Here is a 27,163-nt window from a genome sequence, read left to right as displayed (position 1 = left end):
GCTTTCCCAGGCCATAGCAGAGAGCTGGATCAGAAATGGAGCAGCTGGGACTTGAGCTGGCACCCACATGGGATGCCAGCACTGCAGGCGGCGGCTTTACCCGCTATGCCACATTGCTGGCCCCAAGACACCCCTTTTTTCTTGTTGTTTGAAACCTTCTTATTACTTAGGACTTTGACATCTTGCTCACCATCTTCCTCTTCATCACGGCTCCTCATCGTCCTTAGAAACTTGCATAGCCCTTTATTGACTCATCCAGCGTCCTCATCAATTCCTTGATTTCTCATTTCCAGGGGTCATCACCATGGATCACACAGCCTCACAAATCTCCCTGTCAAGCCTGCTGTATTCCGACAAGCATTCTCATCATTTTTATCTCACTGTAGCACTCTAGTCTCGCTGGTGATTCTCCCGTGTTCAGATCACCAGTTCCCATGCTGGTGATTCTCCCATGTTCAGATCACCAGTTCCCATGCTGGTGATTCTTCCCCCGTGTTCAGATCACCAGTTCCCATGCTGGTGATTCTTCCCCCGTGTTCAGATCATCTGTTCCCACGCTGGTGATTCTCCCGTGTTCAGATCACCAGTTCTCATGATTCGTGTTATTCATTTGTAGACTCCCTCCGCATCTTCCACTCCACTGAGCTCTCCTGGTAAAACCCCAGCTCTGTGTGCACATGACCTTGCCTTTTCTGCACTTGAACCTGAGCAGCTGAATGTTCTTGGAGAACAAGGACACACTTGTCAGGGAGAGGGATTAACCTCCTGCTATAGATCTGCTAACCTACCTGTGTATCAGCTCACACTCTGCCTTTGTCCCGTTGTAATAGACACGCCCATGTTTGCCTTACAAGCAACTTCCTCTGCTATTGAGGATCCTATCATTCTTTTTTTTTTTTTTTTTTTTTGACAGGCAGAGTGGACAGTGAGGGAGACAGAGAGAAAGGTCTTCCTTTGCCGTTGGTTCACCCTCCAATGGCCGCCGTGGCCGGCACGCTGTGGCCGGCACACCGCGCGGATCCGAAGGCAGGAGCCAGCTGCTTCTCCTGGTCTCCCATGGGGTGCAGGGCCCAAGCACTTGGGCCATCCTCCACTGCCTTCCCTGGCCACAGCAGAGAGCTGGCCTGGAAGAGGGGCAACCAGGACAGAATGCGGCGCCCCGACCGGGACGAGAACCCGGTGTGCTGACGCCGCAAGGCGGAGGATTAGCCTAGTGAGCCACGGCGCCAGCTCTAAGGATCCTATCATTCTTAAGGATAATACTTCTGTAATGAATTTTTGTGTATCATTAATTTCTCAGATTCTCCTGAATGACTCCCATAAGCATATCAGGCACAATAATAGTGTGTATCAAACAACAACAAAACTTCTTTTGATTTCATGTACCTTTGTAGAAAACCATTTTATTTCTCTTCTCTCTCACAGCAAATCTACTTAAAATGCTTCTCTCTATCCCCTCATTTTTCAACTTTCTTTGATCCATTCTTCCCTCCCTACTTCTCTAATAAAACTAATTCTCTCTATGATTACTCTTGTGGCATACCATGGAATTATTTATTTTAATTTTATTCAACTTCTCAATGAATTTCAAAACATTCTTTGAACATTGATTCTTTTGGCTTTGATGACACCAAAGTTTGCTCTTTTTTCCCCCTAATATCTAAACCTCATTTACCTTCACCTTTGCTCATTGAATCATGAAATTTAGACTGGAACTCATTGACATGAAAAGTTTGCCAGAAGGTATCACGATCATTGAAGCTACAGGTCCCAAGAGCTAAGAGATAAGAAAGATGGACATTAATTGTCTCTTACACAGGAGTCCAAATGGCAAGAACAAGGATAATGGAAATAGAAAATTACCAAAGTAGAAAGAAAGTTTTCTGTATCTGTCGATTGCCTGGAGATGACCCTCCTGCTTCTAGTACTGTATGCCTTCAAGCTTGGAGCTTTCCCAAACCACTCCCCTTTTGTAGCATAACTTTGGTGGACTGGGATTCAGACAGAATGGTTACAAGTTTATTACCATATTAAAAAAATAAATGATTAAAATGAAACGAAAATGGTCTAAGACTTCTTGGTGGAAAGAGGAATGGTAAGACAAAATTAAGAAATATCGGTGGGGCTGGTGCTGTGGCGCAGTGGGTTAAAGCCCTGGCCTGAAGCGCCGGCATCCCATATGGGTGCTGGTTCTAGTCCTGGCTGCTCCTCTTCCCATCAAGCTCTCTGCTATGGCCTGGGATAGCAGTGGAGGATGGCCCAAGTCCTTGGGCCCCTGGGCTTGCGTGGGAGACCCAGAAGAAGCTCCTGTCTTTGGATTGGCGCAGCTCTGGCCGTTGCGGCCATCTGGGGAGTGAACCAGCGGATGGAAGACCTCTCTCTCTCTGTAACTCCTCTGTCTTTCAAATAAATAAAATAAATCTTTAAAACAAAACGAAACAAACGTATCTTTTAATTCCATCTTCCATGAACTTTTTGAAGTAGTACTCTTGTACTTATTTATGTCTTGCTGGAAAAAAATTATTTCTGAACTTCAGCAACTTAAAAACACCCAAACATTTGCTAACTCATTTGCTAACTAAGGGCTGGGCAAATGTTAGCAGCGGAGCTGTGTGGTTCAGGCACAGAGTCTGTCATACAGTTGCATTGTTAGAACACCTGTGAGCTGGACACAAGTTCCAATACACAGCTTTGGGGAGTAGACAGTCAAGGAGATGGGGAAAATGTGCTTAGGTCAGCTTTCCTCGGGTGTGTTCTGTAGGGTACTGGTTTCCCCCAATGCTTCTTCCAAAGAGGAGTCTACAATCTAAAGGAGTGGGACCTACCTCAAACGCATCGCCTCTGCTAACACGCATGCCTGACTCTCTGAGATGCTGGCAGGCAGCCAACCCATTTGACTTGATGAACTTCCCCTTCCCCCTTGCCTCAACGTTTTGGTTAAGGAATCTTACATCCCTTCATGGCCCCCATGTGTCTCTTCCTAAAAACCTAGATTGGATCATATCACTTCATTAATGACAACAATAGAGTCCTGTGCAGGATGTTAGGAAGAGAACATTAGACTTTCATCCTTTCAAATTTCATTTTGTGACATTTTTAATATAAATAAAACATTTATACACTATAGGCATTCGCAATTAACAAAGAAAATTATGTGTATTTGGGGGTGTTCACACCACGTTTTTTACTGATAGAGTCCGCTGGTGTGTAGGAAAAAGTTTATGACCTCCTTAGCATTTTGATCAAGTTCCAAGAATCTGACCATTAAGTGATTTCTCTCGAACCTGCCGCCCTCTGCCTCTGCCCATCCACCTCCCTCTAGCCCTACAGCGTGCTTACCCTTCCTGCAACATGGCAGACTTTTGAAAAAAAAAATGACATTACACAGGCCGGCACCGCGGCTCACTAGGCTAATCCTCTGCCTTGCGGCGTCAGCACACCGGGTTCTAGTCCCGGTCGGGGCGCCGGATTCTGTCCTGGTTGCCCCTCTTCCAGGCCAGCTCTCTGCTGTGGCCTGGGAGTGCAGTGGAGGATGGCCCAAGTGCTTGGGCCCTGCACCCCATGGGAGACCAGGAGAAGCACTTGGCTCCTGCCATGGGATCAGCGGGGTGCGCCGGCCGCAGCACGCTGGCCGCGGCCCATTGGAGGGTGAACCAACGGCAAAGGAAGACCTTTATCTCTGTCTCTCTCACTGTCCACTCTGCCTGTCAAAAAAAAAAAAAATGACATTACACGTTCTCGGATGTTATTTGCACCTGAAACATCTGTCTGTCAAATCCTATTTGTTTTTGAGGACCCAACTCAGAGACTTTGTCAGTGTTGAGGTTTTCCTCTGTTTGGTGCTCATAGTTCAGTTCTAGCATGCAGCCATATCTGAAATAATACCACAGCGCTGCGTATATAATTCTGAAACCCCATGGTTCTCATATGGAAGAGTTTTGAAACTAAAACCCTAAAGCCCTTGATGACTTCAATTGGAGTTTTAAGATTGTTGCTATGGGGTAAATTCTGCCTTTGGGATGATGAGAACCTGCCTTGTCTAGACATGTGTCTATCCCTCATCTTGCTGCAGATTTTGACAGAGTGCCACTCCAGACCTTACCAGGTATATGAAATGTACATTGCACTTCTGAAACTTGGGAAATTTAGACTTGCAAGACAAATCTCTCTGGCCCCAGTCAAAGGAGAAGGAGAGCCTAACATCTTGTACTGATGGTTGCTAACCATTTTAGACGCTCTCATCTGTATGAGGTCTCTCCTTGTAGCAACAGGCATGTGAGGCAAACGGATATCCCTGCTTTACAGATGAGGCAGCTTGTAGGGTTGGACTTTCTAAGGGCTGTGGTCCTGGACAAAACCGAGGTGTTTTGGCTCCAGGTTGTGCCACAAGCCCAGTTGTCTAGTATCTGTCGCATAGAATGTGAGTTCCTGAAAAACAAAAGCCCTGTCTTCCTTTGCTTCTCTAATACTGTGTTCATGATACGGCTTGTCCCTAGTGTAAGCAAGTCTTACGTGAAAGAATTTTTGGCCATAGGAATAATGTAAAACCTTCAGTTAAGAGGAAGTCACCGAGGGCTTTAGGGACAGATGAATCATATTCCAACTCCAGATTTCCTTAGCTTGTATGAGACACTTAGCCTCTTTCTGTTCCTTTTTTTTTTTTAGTTTATAACAAGACAGCATAAAAAGGGAGATTATGACAATTCTTCAACTGTCATAATGCATGTAAAACACATTTAATGCGCATTCATTCATGATTGTTACAAGGAGAAAGTATCCACACCGGGTTCTAGTCCCGGTTGGGGCGCCGGATTCTGTCCCGGTTGCCCCTCTTCCAGGCCAGCTCTCTGCTGTGGCCTGGGAGTGCAGTGGAGGATGGCCCAGGTGCTTGGGCCCTGCACCCCATGGGAGACCAGGAAAAGCACCTGGCTCCTGGCTCCTGCCATCGGATCAGCGCGGTGCGCTGGCCGTGGCGGCCATTGGAGGGTGAACCAACGGCAAAGGAAGACCTTTCTCTCTGTCTCTCTCTCTCACTGTCCACTCTGCCTGTCAAAAAATAAAAAAATAAAAAATAAAAAAAAAAACAAGGAGAAAGTATCACTATCATTATTTTCCTAGGATTATATCTGAAAAATATACTGAATCTATTATAAAATGAAAATTAATTAAAAAGGAAATAACAAAGCATCAAAAAATTCTGAGATCTGCACAGCTTTTCCTGTTTTCATTGTTCCATGTCAATACGTTTTTCACTTTGCCCATCAAACGTTTGCTAATTTTTGATAGTATTTACTGATTTGAGATCTTCCTAGATGACCCAGGAATTAAGACCTTGGTTCTTCAGGATCTTAACCTAGAAAAATACTTATTTCTTCACCTTTCCAAGTTTTTTATGACTTTTCTTACCCACTTTCTTGGTCTCCTTGGCTCTAAGTGACTCTTGAACTTGAGGACAAGCATAGACAACAAGGGAGAAGGAACACAAAACTGAGATGGAAGGCACTTTGGAGAAACAGCAGGTCTCTATCACACATTGTGGGGGTGTTTTCTGTAAGTTACCAACCTGCAGACCCCTCTAGTTACACAGTACCTGGATACCCACAGGTTATTTAGGTTTTCTAAAGATGTAGGGCCAATCTACATTTTATCTTTAACTGATATATAAAAATGTACAATTTATAGAGTGTTGTGTGATGTTTCAGTACACGTATAGATTGTATCATTCAAATCAGTAGACATCTGTTTCCACAAATATTTAAAATTTCTTTATAGTGCAGACATTCAGAATTCTTGCAGCTTAAAAAAGAAACAATACCATCATCATTGTCCAGAGACACCCTACTATGCAACAGAGCACTAGAACTTCTTTCTCCTAATTGTAAATTAATGCACATTAATCAACAAATCCCCATCACTTCCTCCCCACTATTCTTCGTAGCTTAAGGTAACCACCGTTCTGCTATTAATTTCTATGAGGTCATTTTTTTTTTAAATATGATCAAGATCATGCAGCATGCGACTTCCCGTGCTTAGCTTATTTCACTTAACACAGTGTCCCCTGGTTCCATCTATGTTGATAAAAATGACAGGATTTCATTCCTTTTGTGGCTGAATAAAATTCCCTTGTGTATAGGTAACACATTTTCTGTAACACTCATCAGTTGATGGATATTTTGGTGGTTTCCGTTCTTGGCTGTTGTGAATAATGCTGCAATAGATGTGGGAGTTTGGATGTGTCTTCGAGGCCTGATTTAATTTCCCTTGGAGATACACACACACACACACACACACACAGAGTAGTGGGGTTACTGAATCATATGGGAATTCTATTTTTAATTTCTTGAGGAACCTCTAAACAGATTTCCACAATGACTGTACTCATATATACTCCTACCAGTGGTGTGCAAGGTTCCCATTTCTCCACATCCTCACTAGTACTTGGTATCTTTTATGGGTTGTTGTTGTTAATAGTCAATTTAATTGGAGTGAGGTGATATTTCATATGGTTTTAATATACATTTTCGAGTTGACTAGTAATGTGGAACTTCTTTGCATGTACCTGTTGGCCCACTTGGCATGTCTTCCATTGAAACTTACATATTTGCATATATTGTCTCCTTAAAAATTGGATTTTTTTAATATTTAGTTGAGTTCCTTTTATATTCTTGTTATTAACAGTTTCCAAATGTAAAGTTTGCAAATGTTTTCTTCCATTCTGCAGGTTTTCTCATCACTCTGTTGACTGTTTCTTTTGCTGTAAAAAAGTTTTAGTTTGGTGAAATCCCATTTGTTTGTTTTTTTCTTTATTTCTCTTTCACCATTGTTGTATAGTTTTCATTGTAGATGTATTTCTATTTATCTAAATTTATTCCCATGTATTTTATTTTTCTTATGGCTATAATAAATGAGATTACTTTCTGGTTTCTTTCCAGATAGTTCATTATTGATTTTTGTGTATTTATTTATTTAAATATTTATTTTATTTATTTGACAGGCAGAGTTACAGAGAGAGGTAGAGACAGAGAGGGAGGTCTTCCACCTGCTGGTTCACTCCCCAGATGGCCGCAACGACCGGAGCTGCGCCAATCCTAAGCCAGGAGCAAGGAGCTTCTTCTGGGTCTCCCACATGGGTGCAGGGGCCCAAGGACTTGGCCATCTTCTTTCCCAGGCCATAACAGAGAGCTGTATCAGAAGAGGAGCAGCTGGGACTAGAACCAGCACCTAAATGGGATGCTGGTGCTTCAGGCCAGTGTGTTAACCCGCTGAGCCACAGTGCCGGTCCCATGTGTATTTATTTTTTAAAGTACAATTTTGCTGAATTCATTCATTAGTTCCAACAGTTTTTTTGATGCCATCTTTGAGGTTTTCCATATGTAAGATCATGTTGTCTACAAACAGTGATGATTTGATTTTCTCCCTTCCAGTGTAGACTTCCTTAATGCTTTCTCTTACCAATTTGCTCTATGACTTCTGATGTTATGATGAATAAAAATGGGAAAATATGGCATCCTTTTCTTGATCCAGATCTTACAAAGTCTTCAGCTTCTCTCTGTTCATGTATGATACTGGCCAATGGCTTATTGATGACTTTTATTATGCTAAGATATAGTTCTTCTATGCCTAATTTATTGAGTTTTTATAGTGAAGGGATATTAGATTTGGTCAAATGACCTCTCTCCATCTATTGAGATGAATGAATCTTTTTGTCCTTTGTTTGTTGTTATGGTCTATCATGTTTATTGATTTGTGTGTATAGAACCATTCTTGCATCCTTAGGATGAATTCCACTTAATCATGTTGAATTATCTTTTCAATTTGCTTTTGCATTCAAATTTTCTAGTATTTCACTCAAGATTTTTAAATCTATGCTCATCAAAGATATTGGCCTGAAGCTTTTTTATGAAAAAAAAAAAAAGGTTTATTTATGTGAAAAGCAGAGAGAGAGAGAGAGAGAGTGAGCTTCCATCTGCTGTTTCACAACCTAAATGGCCAGGACTGGGCCAGGCTGGAGCCAGAAGCCTGGAATTCCATCCGGATGTCCCACGTGGATGGCAGGGGCCCAAGCACTTGAACCATTTTCTGCTGCTTTCCCAGGTGCTTTAGCAGGGAGCAGGATTAGAAGTGGAACAATGAGGACAGGAATCAGTTGCCCGTAAGGGATGTTGGTGTTGCAAGAGGTAGCTTAACCTGCTATGCCACAATGCTGGCCTTACCTGTAGCTTTTTTGTTTTTGTTGTGTTCTTTTTTGTTGTGGTTATTTTTTTTTTGTTTGCGTTTGTTTAAGATTTATTTATTTACTTGAAAGTCAGAGTTACACACAGAGAGAAGGAGAGGCAGAGAGAGAGAGAGAGAGAGAGAGGTCTTCCATCCACTGGTAGTTGGCTGCAACTACCGGAGCTGCACTGATCCAAAGCCAGAGCCAGGAGCCCCTTCCGGGTCTCCCACGCGGGTGCAGGGCCCTAAGGACTTGGACCATCTTCTACTGCCTTCCCAGGCCACGGCAGAGAGCTGGATCGGAGGTGGAGCAGCTGGGACTAGAATAGGCGCCCATATGGGATGCTGGCACTGCAGGCAGTGGCTTTCCCACTGCGCCACACCACTGGCCCCTGTTGTTGTTTATTTATTTATTTGAAGTCAGAGTTACAGAGAGAGAGAGAGAGAGAGAGAGAGAAGGTCTTCCGTCTGCTGTTTCACTTCCCAGATGGCTGCAATGGCCAAAGCCAGGAGCCAGTAGCTTCATCCGGGTCTCCCACGTAGTTGGCAGGGACCCAAACACTTAGCCATCCCCTGCTGCTTTTTTCCAGGCCATTAGCAGGGAGCTGGATCAAAAGTGGAGCAGCTGGGACACATATGGTGCCCATATGGGATGCCAGCCTCACAGGCAACAATCTTACCCCCTAGTGAAAACACCAGCCCCCTTTGTTGTGGGCTAGGTTATCCTAAAAATTAACATCTTGGGCTCTTGCCTTTTTTTTTTTTTTTTTTTTGACAGGCAGAGTGGACAGTGAGAGAGAGAGACAGACAGAGAGAAAGGTCTTCCTTTGCCGTTGGTTCACCCTCCAATGGCCGCCGCTGCAGCCGGCGCACCGCGCTGATCCGATGGCAGGAGCCAGGATCCAGGTGCTTTTCCTGGTCTCCCATGGGGTGCAGGGCCCAAGCACCTGGGCCATCCTCCACTGCACTCCCTGGCCATAGCAGAGAGCTGGCCTGGAAGAGGGGCAACCGGGACAGAATCCGGCGCCCTGACCGGGACTAGAACCCGGTGTGCCGGCGCCGCAAGGTGGAGGATTAGCCTATTGAGCCACGGCGCCGGCTGGGCTCTTGCCTTTTACTTAGAGAATAATTCTAAGCACAGGCTCAAACACGACATTCAGCACGGTAAAGTCTAGAGGTTAATTAGAAAGTGAGAGGACGGCCGGCGCCGCGGCTCAATAGGCTAATCCTCCGCCTAGCGGCGCCGGCACACCGGGTTCTAGTCCCGGTCGGGGCGCCGGATTCTGTCCCGGTTGCCCCTCTTCCAGGCCAGCCCTCTGCTGTGGCCAGGGAGTGCAGTGGAGGATGGCCCAGGTGCTTGGGCCCTGCACCCCATGGGAGACCAGGAAAAGCACCTGGCTCCTGGCTCCTGCCATCGGATCAGCGCGGTGCGCCGGCCGCAGCGCGCCGGCCGCGGCGGCCATTGGAGGGTGAACCAACGGCAAAAGGAAGACCTTTCTCTCTGTCTCTCTCTCTCACTGTCCACTCTGCCTGTCAAAAAAAAAAAAAAAAAAAAAAGGAATACGCAGGAACGTGAGGGCTTTATTAAGGAAGAGCGGGCCAGGAAGGGTAAACAGGCATCCTCACCCAGTGGGTCCAGGGGGCCAGGAGGAGAGGAAGCAGGAGCAAGCCGGAGGACCCAGCAAGCGGGAGAGCGAGCGCTGGAGAGAAAGGGGCCCCCTTCCCTTCCACAGCCTTCTTATTCACTTCCAAAAGGGGAGTGCTTACACAGCCTGATTGGCAGGTGGGTGGGTATGGGTGGAATTACCTGGAGGCACAGGAGGTGTGGTCTCCATCTCATGAATTTAATCTGTCTCCCTGCCTGTCCCACATCACCTTGTCTGGCTTTGGTATCAGGATAAAGCTGGTCTCATAGAATGAGTTTGGAAGAATTCCCTCCTCTTTTTTAAGAATAATTTAAGGAAAATTGGTGTTAATACTTATGTAAATGTTTTTTTAGGACTCAAAAGTGAAGGCCGGCGCTGCAGCACACTTGGCTAATCCTCCACCTGCGACGCTGGCACCCCGGGTTCTAGTCCCAGTTGGGCGCCAGGGTCTGTCCTGGTTGCTCCTCTTCCAGTCCAGCTCTCTGCTGAGGCCCGGGAAGGCAGTGGAGGATGGCCCAAGTGCTTGGGCCCTGCACCTGTATAGGAGACCAGGAGGAAGCAGCTGGCTCCTGGCTTCGGATCAGCGCAGTGCGCCAGTCGTAGCGGCCATTGAGGGGTGAACCAATGGAAAAGGAAGACCTTTCTCACTGTCCAACTCTGCCTGTCAAAAAAAAAAAAAAAGTGAAGCAATCTGGTCCTAGGATATTATCCATGAAAGATTTTTTTTTTATTACTGGTTCAGTTTCATTATTTGTTACTAGTCTATTCCAGTATTTTATTTCTCCGTGATTCAATCTTGGTAAAGTATGTCTCAGCTATTTATTCTAAGTTGTCAAATTTATGGTACAGTAATTACTCATAATAATCTCTAAGAATCCTTGGTACTTTTGTGGTGTCAGTTGTAAAGTCCATCTTTTATCTCTGATTTTATTTTAGTCTTTTCTTAGGTATTCTTGCTAAATGTTTGTCATTTTGTTTATCTTTCTGAGTCATCCTTGTTACCTTGGTCTTCCATATAATTTTAGAACCCTCTGTTTCATTTATTCATGCTCTGAGTTTTATTACTTTCTTTTCTACTAATTTTGGGCTTGGTCTTTTCTTTTTTTGAATTTTTTTAACCTTCAATTTATTTTTTTTTTAAGATTTATTTATTTATTTGAAAGAGTTACACAGAGAAGGAGAGGCAGAGAGAGAGAAAGGTCTCTCATCTGCTGGTTCACTCACCACTTTGGCCACAAGTGCCAGAGCTGAGCCCATCCAAAGCCAGGAGGCAGGAGCTTCTTCCAGGTCTCCCATGTGGGTGCAGGGCCCAAGGACTTGGGCCATCCTCCCCTGCCTTCCATGGCCATAGCAGAGAGCTGGATAGGAAGTGGAGCATCTGGGTCCCAAACCAGTGCCCTTTTGTGATATCGGCACTGCAGGCAGTGGCTTTACCCTGCTACCCACAGAGCCAGCCCCTACCTTAAATTTAAATTAGTCTTTAACAGATTTTATTTAATTCTAAGGACATAATGCTATTTCCTCCCTCTCTCCCTCCCTGTTCTTGTTCTAGTTCCTGTAGGTGCAGCCATAGGTTGAGATCTCTATTTTTTCAAGCAAATGTGGATTAGTGTAAACTTCCCTCTTGGTATTTCTTTTAATGCTTCCCATAGTTTTTCAGTATATTCTGTTTCACTTTTCATTTGTTTTGAGAATTTTTTTACATAGAAACCATATTATTTAAGGTATACAAACTTCATGTACTTTATATATACAAATTTGGGTACATAGTAATTCTTCCCACCCTACCCTCTCTCCCACCCACATTCCTACCTTTCTTCTTCCTCCCTCTCACATTCACATTCTTTTTTACAAAGATCTATTTTCAGTTTATTTTATACTCCTAAGATTGACCATACACTAAGTAAAAAGTTTAACAAGTAGTATGAAAAAAAATATGTTAGGTCGTCACAAAACACACCAAACACCGGAGTAAGGGAAAGGGTTTATTAGGGAAAACCCAGCAGACTGGAGGGAAGAGACGAAGAAGGAAAGAGAGAAGGCGAGTGTAAGAGAGACAGAGAAGAGAGGAGAGGAGCTAGAGAGGAGAGAAGAGAGAGTGAGCAGGAGAGAAGAGAGAAGCCAAGAGAGAGGGGAGCAAGAGAGAAGAGGAGGCTAGAGAGACACGTGTTCAGGAGCAGGTCCTTATAAAACTTTGATGGAGGGCAGGCAGGGAAGTAGGAGCAGCGAATCCCATTAGGATGGGGGTGGAGCTGACACCAGTGGTTGGGCCATGTGGCCACCTGGCTTCCAGCAATGGCGGCAGATGCTAGAGCCTAGGATGGTGTCAGGGTGTAGATCGCACCATAGATAAAACTGCTCCATTTTCATAGCAAAAAACACTGTTCCTCAACAGTTTAGACAGGATTGCTCAAAATCATCACATCTCAAAGTCTCAATTTGACTTCTATAGATTACCTTTTAGGCACTCTATTAGTTATCACAGATCAGGGAGATCATATGGTATTTGTCTTTTTGGGACTGGCTAAGTATAATTCCCAGCTGCATCCATTTTGTTCCTTCTTACTTTCTTCTTTTGTCCCTTGGTTGTTCAACCTGTTTAATTTCCATGTATTTGTAGAGCTGCCAAAAATTTTCTTTTTATTGACTTATGGCTTCATTGCATTATGATCAGAAAAGATACTTGATATAATTTTAGTTTTAAAAATTTGTTGAGATTTGTTTTGGGACCATATGATGCATCCTGGAGCATGTTCCTTGTGCTGTTGAGAAGAATGTGTATTCTGCAACTGTTGGAGGGAAAGTTCTGTCGATAGGTGTCTGTTAGGTCGAACTGGGTCAAATTTAACTCCAGTGCTTCTCCTGATTTTCTAACTGTCTGAAATTTTCAGTGTGGAAAGTGTGACGTTACAGTCTACTGTTTTAGGGTCTATCTTTCTCTTTAGGCTTATTATTAATATTTTATATATTTTGTTTCATGTATATTTGTGTTATTTCCTCTTGCTTGATTCACCCTTTTATTATTGTATCGTGACCTTCTCTCTTTTTCCTGCTTCTGATTTAAAATCCAGTTTACCTGATATAAATATGGTTAGTCTGCTTTCTTTTATATTCCACTTGCATGGGATATAATTTTTCAAAGATTTATTTATTTATTTTAAAAGTCAGCATTATAGGGTGGGGGAGACAGAGAGAGATCTTTCATATGTTGGTTCACTCCCCAGTTGGCCTCAATGGCTGTGACTGGGCCTGGAAAAAGCCAGGAGACAGGAGATTCCTCTGGGTCTCCCATGTGGGTGGCACAGCCCGAACACTTGGGTCATCTTCCGCTACTTTTTCCAAGCCATTGACAAGAAGTGGGATCAGAAGTGGAGCAGCCTGGACATGAACTGGCGTCCATACAGGATCCTGGCGTTGCGGGTAGCAGCTTCACCCGCTACACCACAACACCAACCCATGCACTGCTTCACCTTCAGTCTGTGCATGTCTTTAGAGATAAAGTGAATTTCTTGTGAGCAGCTTGTAGTCAGCTCTTACTCGTCCATTTAGTCACCCCTATGTCTTTGAGAAATTTATTTATATTTAAGGTAATTATTGATAGGTAAGGTCTTTTTTTTTTTTTTTTTTTTTTTTTTTTTTTGACAGGCAGAGTGGACAGTGAGAGAGAGAGAGACAGAGAGAAAGGTCTTCCTTTTGCCGTTGGTTCACCCTCCAATGGCCGCCGCGGCCGGCGCGCTGCGGCCGGCGCACCGCGCTGATCCGATGGCAGGAGCCAGGAGCCAGGTGCTTTTCCTGGTCTCCCATGGGGTGCAGGGCCCAAGCACCTGGGCCATCCTCCACTGCACTCCCTGGCCACAGCAGAGGGCTGGCCTGGAAGAGGGGCAACCGGGACAGAATCCGGCGCCCCGACCGGGACTAGAACCCGGTGTGCCGGCGCCGCTAGGCGGAGGATTAGCCTAGTGAGCCGCGGCGCCAGCCGATAGGTAAGGTCTTAGTACTGCCATTTTGATACTTGTTTTCTAGTTTTATTTTAATTCTTTTCTTTCTCCTCTTTTTAATTTATTTTTATTTATTTGAAAGGAAGAATTACAGAGAGGGAGACACACAAACATATACTCACACATACATTCATTGAGAGAGAGAGAGAGAGATAAAGATTGATTTTCTATCTGCTGATTTCCTCCCCAAATGGCCACAATGGCCAGGGCTGGGCCAGTACTAAGCCAGGATCCTGGAACTCCATCCAGGTCTCTCACTTGAGTGTCAGGGGCCCAAGTTCTTGTGTCACCTTCCAGGGCCTTCCCAGGCACGTCAGCAGAGAGCTAGATCAGAAATAGAGCAGTCAGGACTCAAACAGGTACTCATATGGGATGCTGGTATCACAGGTGGCGGCAGCCTAACCTACTGTGCCACAGTGCCTGCCCCCCTCCTTCTTATTTCCTCCTTTGTATTTAGTGATTTCTCTAACAGTGTATTTTGAGTCCTTTGTTTATTTCTGGTGAGTCTTCTGTAAGTTTTTGCTTTGTATTTGCCATGAGGCTTATAAAGTCACCTTTGGGTTATAACAAGCTATTTTGAAATCGTAGCAGCTTAATACTGATCATAAAGACAGGGAAAGACATGAACAAAGAAAGGCATTTTAAAATTCTGCTTAAAAACTCTGTACTTGCACTGCATTCCTCTCTACATTTTGAGTTTTTAAAATATTCATTTAATTTGAAAGGGAGAGAGGGATTTCCCATCCCCTGGTTCACTCCCCAAATGCCCACAACAGCCTGCGTTGGGCAGGATAAAGCCAGGAGCCAGGAACTCAACCTAGGTACCTGTGTGGGTATCAGTGACAGAAGTCACTGCCTGCCTCGTCCTAGACTGTGCATTAGCAGGAAATTGGACTCAGGAGTGGAGCCCAGACATGCTGACATGGAAGGCACATGTGTCAAGTGGCATATTACTCAATGTGCAAATACCTGCCCCCACATCTTGAATAGTTGATATTCCATTTCAAACCTTTCCACATTGCCTATCTCTTAACATATTAGTATAGTTATTTTTTTTCTTATTTTTTTTTTTTGACAGGCAGAGTGGACAGTAAGAGAGAGAGACAGAGAGAAAGGTCTTCCTTTGCCGTTGGTTCACCCTCCAATGGCCGCCGCGGCCGGCGCGATGCGGCCGGCGCACCGCGCTGATCCGATGGCAGGAGCCAGGAGCCAGGTGCTTCTCCTGGTCTCCCATGGGGTGCAGGGCCCAAGCACCTGGGCCATCCTCCACTGCACTCCCTGGCCACAGCAGAGAGCTGGCCTGGAAGAGGGGCAACCAGGACAGATTCCGGTGCCCCAACCGGGACTAGAACCCCGTGTGCCGGCGCCACAAGGTGGAGGATTAGCCTAGTGAGCCATGGCGCCAGCCAGTATAGTTATTTTTAAAATTATTTTAATTTCAATCTTCATACTAAAGACCTAAATGACTTACTCACCATGTTTACAATATTACAGCCTTCTGAACTTGTCTGTCTAGTTAGTCCTTCCAGTGAGTGTTGCAGCTTCTGGCCATCTCTTCTTACTCATTTGCTAATTTTGACAAACTGTCTTTCAGTTTGAAGAATTCCTTTTAGCATTTGTGTGTGGGGCGGGGAACAGGTCTGATGGTGATAAATTCTCTCAGCTTTTGTATGTCTGGGAATGTCTTTATCTCTCCTCTGTATCTAGAGGATGGCTCTGCAGGTGCAAAGCTGATTGGCATTTCATTCTGTGAGTACTGAGAATGTCTCATTCAACTCTTGTCTAGCCTCTGTGGTGTCTGCTGAGAAGCTGGCAGTAGGTTGGATTGGGTTACCCTTACTTGCTACATGTTTCTTTTCTCTTTCTTCCTTAATAATCCTCTCTTTATCTTGAACCCTGGAGAGCTTGATTATTATCTTGAGATGAACTTGATTGAGGTGAACCTATCTGGTGTCCTTCTACTTTCCTGTGCCTTGATACTCGTACCTTTCTTTAGATTTCAGAAAATTTCTCTTACTATCTCTGTGAATATGCTTTCCACTCTTTGCCATTCTCAATTCTCTCTTAACCCCAATAAGAATTCAGATGTCTGCTCTTTTAATGCTACCTGAAAGTTCCTATCAGCTTCTCCACTGCTCTTCATTCTTTCTTTCTTCATTCTGCACCCCTTAGCTGCATAGTTTCAGATAGCCTGTCTCCAAGCCCACACATCTTTCTTCTGTTTGATCTATTCTTCTACTGATGCCTCCTGTCCCATTTTCCGTGAGCCTTTTGAAGACCTCGCATATGCATGGACTGCAAACACCATTTTGGCATCCAAATCAACTTATCTTCTAATTCTCCTTTCCCACAAACTTTCTGAAGCATTCTCATATCTCTAAAGATAGGAATCCCAATTCTTTTTTTTTTTTTTTAGTCCCCAAAGAGTGGGGCACATGGGTCTTGGAATGTGAGAACCATTTCTGGATTCGTTGTTAACTTCATTCCAAATGATACTCTCATTCCCACTCTCCCTCGCACAACATGTGCTTCCCTAGTGTCTGCACGGGGCAGTGTCTGCTTCCTCTCTCGCCACATCGTCTGCCTGCCACAGGAGAGTAGGAAGGACAGGAGGATAAGAGAAAACCCAGGCTGTCGTGACGGACCAAGGATTTTTGTCAAAGCTGAAAGTGTCAAAATGCACCAGAGAAATGAAAAATGGTGCTTTAAAGTAGGAACACATGTTCTACTTTAGAAAGATTAAAATTGCAGAGTATTGTTTTCTTCTGTTTTGTTCGTTCTTCTTCTTGTGCTCAGATGCAGGCAACTAACAGAGTAGGATCCACTTCTCACTACTTTGTACGTTATTCAAGAGTACTTCAGAAAGTATGCAAAGGGGTTGGTGTTGTGGCGTAGTGGATTAAGCTGCCATCTGCATTGCCAGCTTCCTATATGGGTGATGGTTCAAGTCCCGGCTGCTCCACTTCAGATCCGGCTTCCTACTGATGCACCTGGGAAAGCAGTAGAGAATGACCAGGAAGAAGCTCCTGGCTCCTGGGTTCAGCCTGGCTCGGCCCCAGCCGTTGCGGTTACCTGGGGTGTGAACCAGTGGATGGAAGACCTCTCTCTCTCTCCCTCTCTGTCTCTGTAACTCTACCTTTCACATAAATAAATCTTTAAAAATGTATGCAGAAAACCAATTAAAAGATAATGCACATTTTCCAGGAACTTTGTGGAGAACCTCTGAGCTTTCTAAAACTTAAAAAAAATGCAGAATTCCAAACCAAATCTGGCCCCAAATATGTAAGATAAGTACCCTCACCATTTCTTTCCTCACTTGGGCCTCCATCAGTTCTGGACTTGATTCCCAGAGCTTCCGAATGGTCTCCCTCCTCCCACCCTTGTTGCCTTTCAGTCTGTTCTAATACTGCAGCTAGAGCAGTAGCTAAGAAGACGTCAAATCAAGGTGCTCCTGTACTCAAACCTTGCCAGGGAGGACAGCTGTGGTCCTCTCAGAGGCCCACAGAACTGCCCTGTCCTGTTCCTGCCTCTTGGACGTCAGCCCTCCTGGCTTCCTTGTTGTCCCTGAGCAGGCCAGGAAGCGCACTGCACTCCTGCCTCAGGGCCTTTGTACCTTCTCTGTCTGCTACCTGTTATTCGTTCCTGCTGGATGTTTTGAAGTCTAGCCTCCCTCACGTAGGTTGACCCATGGTTAAATGGTATCTTCTTAGCAAGGCTTTTACTGGGTCATCACCCACTGCCCTTAGCACTTACCAACATTCACTTTAAAATTAGCATACTTAGGGCTAAAGAGATTGTCATTTCCCTTTGGCTGTTGGGACAATTTCCCTTGAATATCTTTGGCCTTTACTCTGAACACTTTGCCATAAGAACTTTGAAGCGGCAACCTCATTCATGATTAATCATCAGCATTGACGTACTAGATACTGGTTTTCATGTATGAACTCCTCTCTCCAAGAATTTATGTATGTGTGTACATACATACACACACATGCATGTCTCATTGTTTCCAGTACTATCCCTGGATTCCTGTCGCGTGTTCTATGTTCCAGTGTTCAGCAGAGACCCAAGTGTAATCACTGTTCATCCATCCTACAGGGTGGGCTAAGTGCCCAGGCTTTTGTCCGTGTGGAACTGGAAGATGTGAATGACAACCATCCTGTGTTTAACCCATCAACGTACGTGACAAGCATCAGCAGTCACGCTCAGCCAGGCACGGAGGTCATCAACGTTCTCGCTACCGACAGGGATTCTGGGAGTTATGGAAGGGTGGCTTACGAACTCATTCCAGGAGAGCTGTCATCCCTCTTCACCATCGACTCCACCACAGGTACGTGATCACGGCCCAGCTTCTACCCTTTGACTAGGAATCCTCTGCTTAATTGTTTCATAGCCGGAAAATTAGAAAAAGTGACTTCTTATCCAATAGCAGGGATGTTGCAGGCAGAGCCTTCCAGGGAGCCCTGAACTCTCTACTTAGGTGAGCCTTGGCTCTGGGTCCCAGCTTTGCCTGCTACTCATCTTGGGATCGTTATTGGGCTCAGTTTCCTTACCTTTACATTGGTGCCAATAAAATGGACACTGCAAAGTTTTCATGAGAACTAAAGGCAATAAATTATAAAGAGACAGTTGGCTGATAGTATTTATTTTGCAAATGTCTATTTCCCTTGATTTGCATGTTCATACCACCTAAGGATGACTCAGCATCATTCCAGGGTATGAATAGATGATGTTAGCTCAAGAAGATTTGTAGAGACGTTCAAAGGAGACACCTGTCTTTGTACTAGGTCTGGCATTCCTTCAGTCTCTGGATTTTAGTTTCCTTGATTTTAAAACAATGCCTAATGCTCCTTTTAGTTTTCTAACATTATAATTGCATATTTGTAAAGAAGTCAGTAGACAAATTGAATCTTTCAGAAATAAAGAATATCCAAGAGGTTATCTTCTCTTTTCTTTGGTTTGTTGCTGGTAATCATGTTTGAAATATTTGATTATGATAAAGTATGAAGTTTCTAGTATGTGATATTATAATACTTTCAAGAGATTAGAGATTTGGGGGTACAAAAATGAGGCTGCAAAAAAAAATGATACATTAGTATAGTGCATAACAAACCGTAATTTGTGCTGGGAAGCTAATTAACTTTGCTGTTGCGCTGAGCTGGGTGGGTGGGGTCCCTGGCTCTGTCTGGAAAGCCTGCCTCCTCTGGCTTCTGTGACTGGCTGGGGGATTAGTTGTTGACACTGGCAGTCTTTATAAGGCACATTTTTCCTTACTCAAAATAATCCCCTGATGTGGCTTCTTTAACATTTCGAAGATCAGAAGAAAATACTTTTGTCGGAAATTAGTCTGCTTATCTCGGCTTTTTCAAAATTCATCTTCACTGAGGACCTTCACTGCCTGTCAAATCATCAGCCCCTCTAGGGCACTAGCATTGCCAAAAAATATATAGGTCAGCCAGCAATCAGGGCCCAAGATCTAAGAGCATGTAGCAGATTGTTTTGAAAAGACATCAACACACTCATCATCCAGTTTTCCCTGGAAGATGTTGAAGAATGAGCTGTCCTGTATTCTGTTTTTAGAAAAGTTCTCTTGCTCTGTTGGCTGTGGTCAGCCCCATGCGTCCCTGCCTGGCATCAGCTGTAAGACAAATGCCATTGTTAATCATGTGGGTCATTATCTGGGAAAGTATCCTGGCATTTTTTTGTCTAAAGCAAAGACCAAATTCGTAATGGAAGTAGCTTTGGGTTATTGTTCTTGGCAGTTTTGATACCCAGGCATTTAGACTGAAGACCTTTCTCAGACAGTGCCTGGAATTTGGTTGCCCTTAATCACAAGGATGAGGAATGCTGTTTTTTAACCTTTAGCAGAGGATGAAACAGCTTCCTGACTAGCTGTGGGGAAAGGGTGTCCAGTGAACAGTTGGAGATCTCCAGTCTGAATGGCTGAATTCCAGAAGTTCTTCTACTGGTAGGCTGCAACTGAGAGTATACGCCTATCTACAAGTATTTACAGTGTGTGAGGTGATGTTTAGATACATGTAAACAGTGAGATGACTCAGTCAAGCTGAGTAATATCCCACTGCCTCACACACTTAGGATTTTTGTAGTGAGAACTTTTTAAGATCTACTCTCTAAGCAGTTTTCTTTCTTTTTTTTTTTTTAAGATTTATTTTTATTTTATTTGAATGACAGAGTTACAGAGAGAGGTAGAGACAGAGAGAAAGGTCTTCTATCCACTGGTTTACTCCCCAGATGGCCACAATGGCCGGAGCTCCTGCCCATCCAAAGCCAGGAGCTTCTTCTGGGTCTCCTACATAGGTGCAGGGGCCCAAGGACTTGGGCCATCTTCTACTGCTTTCCCAGGCCATAGCAGAGAGCTGGACCGGAAGTGGAGCAGCTGGGACTTGAACCAGGACCCATATGGGATGCCAGTACTGCAGGCGAGGGCTTTAACCCGCTGTGCCACAGCGCCAGCCCCTAAGCAGTTTTCAAGGACACATTCTTATTGTAGTCACCATGCTATATAGTGGCTTTTCAGAACTTATTCATCCTAATTCATACTTTGTGCCCTTTGACCAGCGTCTCCTATCAGTTCCATCCCTAACTCCAGCAACCACATTCAGTCCTCAGCTACTATGAATTCTCCAAGTTTAGTTCCATGTGCAGTGAGATAAGGTAGTATTGGTCTTTCTGTGCTTGGCTTACTTCTTTTAGCACAATGTCCTGCGGATTCATTCCTGTTGTAAAAATGGCAGGGTCCCCTACTTTTTAAGGCTAAGTAGCATACCATTGTCTTCATACTTACATACCACATTTTCTTATCCATTCATTTACTGATGGACACTGCAGGTGATTCCATATCTTGGCTGTTAACGCTGGAATGAATATGGTAGTGCAGTTGTATCTTTGACAAACTTATTTCATTTCCTTTGAATATATGCCTGAAAGTGGGATTACAGGATCATGGGGGTAGTTCTATTTTTACCTTTCTGAGAAATATCCATACTGTCTGCTATAAGGGATGTACCACATTTTCTTTAATTTATTTATTTGGGAACAATTTTATTTATTTATTTATTTGAAAAGCAAAGTTTACAGAGAGAGAGAAGGAGAGACAGACAGAGCTCTTCCATCCGCTAGTTCACTCCTCAAATGGTTGCAACAGCCAGGGCTGGGCCAAGCCAAAGCCCAGAGTCAGGAGCTGCTTCTTGGTCTCCCACATAGGTGCTAGAGCCCAAGCACTTGGGCTGTCTTCTGCTGCCCTCTAAGTCCATTAGCAGGGAGCTAGGATTGGAAGTGCAGCAGCCGGGACTCAAACTGGCACCCTTATGGAATACTGCCATCCGGGATGGTGGCTTAACCCACTAGGCCACAATGCAAGTTCCACCACATTTTCTATATAAGGATATTCTTTTTAAAAAAATGTTATTGAAGTTATATACAGATTTAGGAACATAGTGATACTTCTCACCCTCACCTACCCCCCTCCATGCTCCCACCCTCCTCCTTCCTCCCTTTCCCATTCCCACTCTTAATTTTTACAAAGATCTACTTCCAGTGAACTTAATGATAGTAAAGTTAACCCTACACTAAGTAAAAGAGTTGAACAAATAGTACAAATAGTATGAAGAAAAAACAGTGTTCCTCAACAGAAGAGACAAGGGCTATAAACAATCATTGAATCTCAAAATGTCCATTTCATTCCAATACATTACATTTTACGTTCTCTATTGGTTACCTTGGATCATGGAAAACATAAGGTATCTGTATTTTTGGGACTATCTTATTTCACTAAGTATAATGGTTATCAGTTATGTCCATTTTGTTGCCAAAGACAGGATTTCATTTTTTTTTAAAACAACTGGATAGTATTCCGTAGTATATACCATAACTTCTTCATCCAGTCTTCAGTTGATGGACATCTGGGTTGATTCCATGTCTTAGCTATTATGAACTGAGCTGTAGTGAACATGTGGGTACAGATAACTTTTTAATATGGTGATTTTTTTTGGTGTGGGTAAATTCTCAGGAGTGGGATGGCTGGGTCATATGATAGGTCTGTATTCTGATTTCCGAGGTATTTCCATAATGTGTCCCACAGTGGCTGCACCAGTTTACATCCCCACCAATAGTGGATCAGGGTACCTTATATATAAGGATATTCTTAAAGAATAAAGTATGGAGCGTTACTGGTTTTTGCTGTTGTTATAGTTGTTGCTGCTGCCATTTGTACTTTAGCTGGGCTTTCTGGCTTCCACATTTAGGCTTGTTTCTGCAAAGGCTACCAGCTTCAACACTATCCAAAGAAACTGCCTGTATCAGCAAATATTTGTAGAATAAATGAATGAATGCCACATAGAAATAATTTAAAAAGTGACCACAATTCTTACTAGAGCATCTTAGGAAGTTGCATGGGAGCTTCTCTGAGCACTGACTTGAGACCCGGCTGCTCCGCTTCCACCCCACCTGCCTGCTGATGCACCTGGGAAAGCAATGGATGATGACCCGAGTGCTTGGGGCCTGGCCACTTATGTCAGAGACCCAGACAAAGTTCCTTGCTCTAGCTTTGGCTTAACCCAGCCCTGGCTGTTGCACTGTTGCAACCATTTGGGGAGTGAACCAGCAGATGGAAGATCTCTTTCTTTCTCTGTCTCGCTCTCTCTCTCTCCCCCTCTTGCTCGCTCTCTGCATCCCTCACTTTCTCCCTCCCTCCCTTCCTGTAACTCTGCCTTTCAAATAAATAAAGTAAATCTTTTTAAGAAAACCTCTGGGTCACAGCGTGGCCTGCTTCTCTGTCTCTCTCCTCCTCTAAACTCTCTCAGCCTCTCCTTCCAGCCTAACAGTGCTGACGCTTATTTTTCTCTGCTTACCTCCCTTTGTCTCTGCATCTGTTCTTTCCTCCTCCCTTCCCTTTACATTGGGAATTTTCCCAGCAATTCTCAGTACCTTTCCATTATCCCCCATTCCTATTTTTTTTAAAAGATTTATTTGTTTATTTACTTGACAGAGTTACACAGAGAGAGAAGGAGAGGCAGAGAGAGAGAGCAAGAGAGCGAGAGAGCGAGAGAGAGAGAGAGAAGGGTCTTCCATCTGCTGGTTCACTACCCAGTTGGCTGCAACGGCTGGAGCTGCACTGGTCCGAGGCCAGGAGCCAAGGTCATCTTCCGGGTCTCCCACGTGAGCCCAGGGGCCCAAGGACTTGGGCCATCTTCTGCTGCCCTCCCAGACCACAGCAGAGAACTAGATTGGAAGAGGAGCAGCCGGGACTTGAACTGGCGCCCATATGGGATGCCAGCACTGCAGGCGGCGACTTTACCCGCTATGCCACAGCACTGGCCTCCTCACTCCTATTGAGCCTAAGCATTTATCTCAGTAGTTTGAGGAGAAATTAGTTCTATAGTATGAATCAAATATTGAGAATTGATGAGACCATTTATTTTTTTTTTTTTTTTTTTTTTTTTTTTTGACAGGCAGAGTGGACAGTGAGAGAGAGAGAGACAGAGAGAAAGGTCTTCCTTTGCCGTTGGTTCACCCTCCAATGGCCGCCGCGGCCGGCGCGCTGCGGCCGGCGCACCGCGCTGATCCGATGGCAGGAGCCAGGAGCCAGGTGCTTTTCCTGGTCTCCCATGGGGTGCAGGGCCCAAGCACCTGGGCCATCCTCCACTGCACTCCCTGGCCACAGCAGAGGGCTGGCCTGGAAGAGGGGCAACCGGGACAGAATCCGGCGCCCCGACCGGGACTAGAACCCGGTGTGCCGGCGCCGCTAGGCGGAGGATTAGCCTAGTGAGCTGCGGCGCCGGCCCATTTATTTGTTTTAACCCATTTCAATTTCCATCACTTCTTCCGGCATTGCTCTAAATTCCTTATTAGAGACATTCCATTCATAGGCTCTGGGTCCATTCATCCTTTCATGTTGATGACTTCTATGGCAGACATGTTGTTGCCAGGCAGCTCATGTTCTCCAGAAGTGATTTCTCATTGGCCTGTTTGTCCTCTACCAAGACTCATGCATTACAAATAGAGCCCTTTAGCTTATTGTGTTCATCTGGTAAGGAAAATGTTTGGAGAAGACTCGAGGTGGGTGTGGCAATGTCATGGTTATTTTCTCGTGTGGGTTTCTTTTCCTGTTCTGTTTTTGGTTTTCCAAGTTGTTGTTGAGTCAAAAAACATTTTAGTAAAATGTGTTTAGGCACCAGGAGAAAGAGCCTACATTTCTCATATTCTCAGTTCATTGGTTTCCTTTGATGTGGGCACAAGGCAGACCATTCTGTTTTATGCTTTAGAAGGAAGAAACACAAGAGTCATATTTATTAATAGTTCTTTTTTATGTTTTTTAATCTCATTTTATAAATTATATGTAGATTTTTTCCCTCCATTGTTTGAAGTACTCTCTTTAGTAACAAGAAAAGAGCCTTTTTTGTTTGTTTTAACTTTTGTGTTTATTTATTTTGTAATTTTATAGCAGAAGAATTTCATTTCTAATTCAGATTATCTTAAGGTGGCTAACAGGTCTCAAGCATCTTTGTTCACCATTTACTAGAACTACGTTTAGTTAAGTTCCTGTAGTTTAGCTCTTTTTATAGAAGCAAGTTGTTGACAGTCAGGAACAGTCAATTCCAGCCTAAGAAGAGTGTAGCTCGTCTGTTCAGGGCAGAAACCAGAAGCAAGCTCATCCACGTGACCCCTATTTCCCCGGGGTTTATCGTGAGGCAGGCACTGTTCCAGGTGCTGGAGATGCATTAGTGAAGAACACAGACAGTGACTCCTGCTCCCAAGAAGCTTGGCATCAGTAAGCCTGTGTTGTCTGACCTATAATCTGCTCTGTGTTTCATTGTGCCATACACGAAATCCACGTCTAGCTCTGCCCAAGTACAAAAATTAAAAGGGTAACCAACTGCTCCATAATGGGTGGCTATGCCTGAGGGTTTAGTTGTAATCTTGTTTGTGTAGGTTGTGTGGACTGTAACATGGTCTGTGAGTAATGAGACATAAATTCAGTTTTTCCCTCTTTCAAAGGAAATTCTTTTCTAATGTAAGTTTTGCACTCAGATTTCATACCGTGTAATGATTCTCTTAATTCTTTGTGGTTGCCACTGTATCCTACATTTGACATTTAACATTGTGATATGTAGTTAACGAGTTAATACCAGACTTTATTGCCTGCTCAAGCCCCGTAAGTGATAACTTCTTTTATTTGCAAGGCACAGTCTAAAATTAGTCACGTGCATCCAACCAGTGTGTGTCACTGTCATCAGACACAAAGTGTGTTACAGAATTTTCTCATTAGCTTTGCAAGTCCAGAATCACAGACTCAGAGATGGAAGGAGCCTTGCAGATCAGCTGCTTCACTGATGAAAGGAAGACAGGAGGCTGAGAGTGGTTCAGTGACTTGCCTGAAGGGGCGCTGTTGGTCATGGCACAACTAAGTGGAACCCTACCAGAACCCTCTGCGTCTAGTCATGATACTTTAAAACATCTTCTCCATATCTTGTGTATGTAAGCCTTATTTCAACCTTATGGTATCAACAACAAAGGTATTTTTCTGTCCATCTGTGAATCAAGAGACTGTAGACTGTGCATGTCTATGTGACTACTTGAGAACATGGTAGTAAACTTGACATTTCAGTTTACCTCTTAGACTTGCATTTCAGAGCTCTTTCTGTTACTATGACTTCTATATAAACTAAAGGAAAAGCTAATAGAAATAAAATTTCCATTGATTCAACTAAATTAAATAGAAAAATGACTTCTCATTGTGATTTACGATTTGAAACACTAAATTATGTTTTTTTTTTAAATTTTATTCTTTTCAATTGAAAAAAATAAAATCCAGTGGAAATCTTTCAAAACAGGTTCATTTTCCTTAAGAATTGTTTTGCTGTCATTATGGGATAGAATTTTGAGCCCATTCTAGTCCTTTCAACCACTACAGCTTAGTCATAGATTTGTGTGCAAAATCAACAGCATAATGCCATCCATCTGATGAGCAATTTTCTATATTCTCACAATATAGGAGAGACTTCATAAGCATCAGTAACCAGTAACAAATCAGTATGACATATCCCATAGAGTTTAGTCTGTATCTGCTTTTAAGAAAACCACACGTATAGACTCCCATACCTGGTAAAGATCATGATTTTGTGTATATTTTTGTTCTTTTTCACTACCCCATAGCTTGCCAGTTTAGTAATAGCCTAAAGAATATCTTCCTTTTCAAAATTCTTATTTATTTATTATTTGAGAGGGAGAGGGGGAAATGGAGGAAAAGGGAGGAAGAGAGATAAGGAGAGAAAGAGAAAGAGAACCAGAGAGCTCATATCTGCTGGTTCACTTCCCAAATGTCCCCAAAAACTAAGGCCGTATCTAACCGAAGTCAGAAGTTAGGAATTCAAACAGGTCTCCCACCTGGGTGATAGGGACCCAGGTATTTGTCCATCACATGCTGCCTCTGAGAGTGCACATTAAAAGGAAGCTGGAGTTGGAGGGGGAGCTAGGATTGGAACCAGGCACTCTGGTATGGGACATGGGCATCCCAACAAGCATCTTAATGTTTAGGCCAAACGCCCTCCCTGCATATTTCCTAACAGAGTGGCCACCTTTGTTAAAAATATTCCATCATCTCCAGAAGATTTGATTCTGAAAGTAAGAATTGCTTAGTTAGTAGAAGACCATGATTATATATATGAAATATGCATATGTAATAGATTTTGAGAGAGCCTTTGTCTTTAAGTTCTTTTACTATTCCTTCAATTAAAAATGTTCATATCTGCAATTTCCTCTATTTAAAAAGTGGCAAGAAGAAGAGCAGAAAGAAATAATGTTGCACATTATAATTGATGTGTACAAATCAAAACAGTCATTAAAACATAAAATAACCAGTGCTCTATAAATTGATCAGTCTTCTTTAAAGTTAAAGTTGGTCCTTCCGCTGGGTGTTAATGATAATTTGCAGATGTTGTGAAACATGAGAGCCAAATAATCACAGCGCTTCAATGTAATAAAATGCACTGCCATAAATTTTCAGTAGACAAATACATAGACAAATACTCCTTTTGTAATTTATTGCACACAACTATGCATAAAATCATACATATACAGAAGTGCATGAGAGAGAGAGCATGCGAGCCACAGGAGTGGGCTTTGACCTCGTGGTTAACACCCCAGTTAAGCACCCGTGGCTGACACAGCAATGCCTGGCTCTGTTCCTGCTCTAGCTCCTGACTCCAGCTTCCTGCTAGAGCAAACTCCAGGAAGTGCTGGTAATGGCTCAAGTGGTTGGGTTCCTGACGCCCACTGCAGAGACCT

The 27,163-nt window shown here is 43.8% G+C and overlaps 1 protein-coding gene across 1 annotated transcript in view; it reads left to right on the top strand.

Moving 5' to 3' along the window:
* DCHS2 (dachsous cadherin-related 2) overlaps window positions 1–27,163 on the top strand; it is a 237,902-nt gene that overhangs the window by 89,373 nt on the left and 121,366 nt on the right. The window contains exon 3 of the mRNA XM_089302325.1: window positions 17,957–18,188. Coding sequence (XP_089158451.1) covers window positions 17,957–18,188 — 232 coding nt within the window. The remainder of the gene's footprint in view (window positions 1–17,956; window positions 18,189–27,163) is intronic.

This window comes from Oryctolagus cuniculus, chromosome 8 (assembly GCF_051225735.1).
Source record: "Oryctolagus cuniculus isolate XC-2025 breed Fujian yellow rabbit chromosome 8, ASM5122573v1, whole genome shotgun sequence".
In the NCBI taxonomy this organism is placed as follows: domain Eukaryota; kingdom Metazoa; phylum Chordata; class Mammalia; order Lagomorpha; family Leporidae; genus Oryctolagus; species Oryctolagus cuniculus.
The sequence above is the reverse complement of the archived record's forward strand: the minus strand, read 5'-3'. Positions and strand labels throughout refer to the sequence as shown.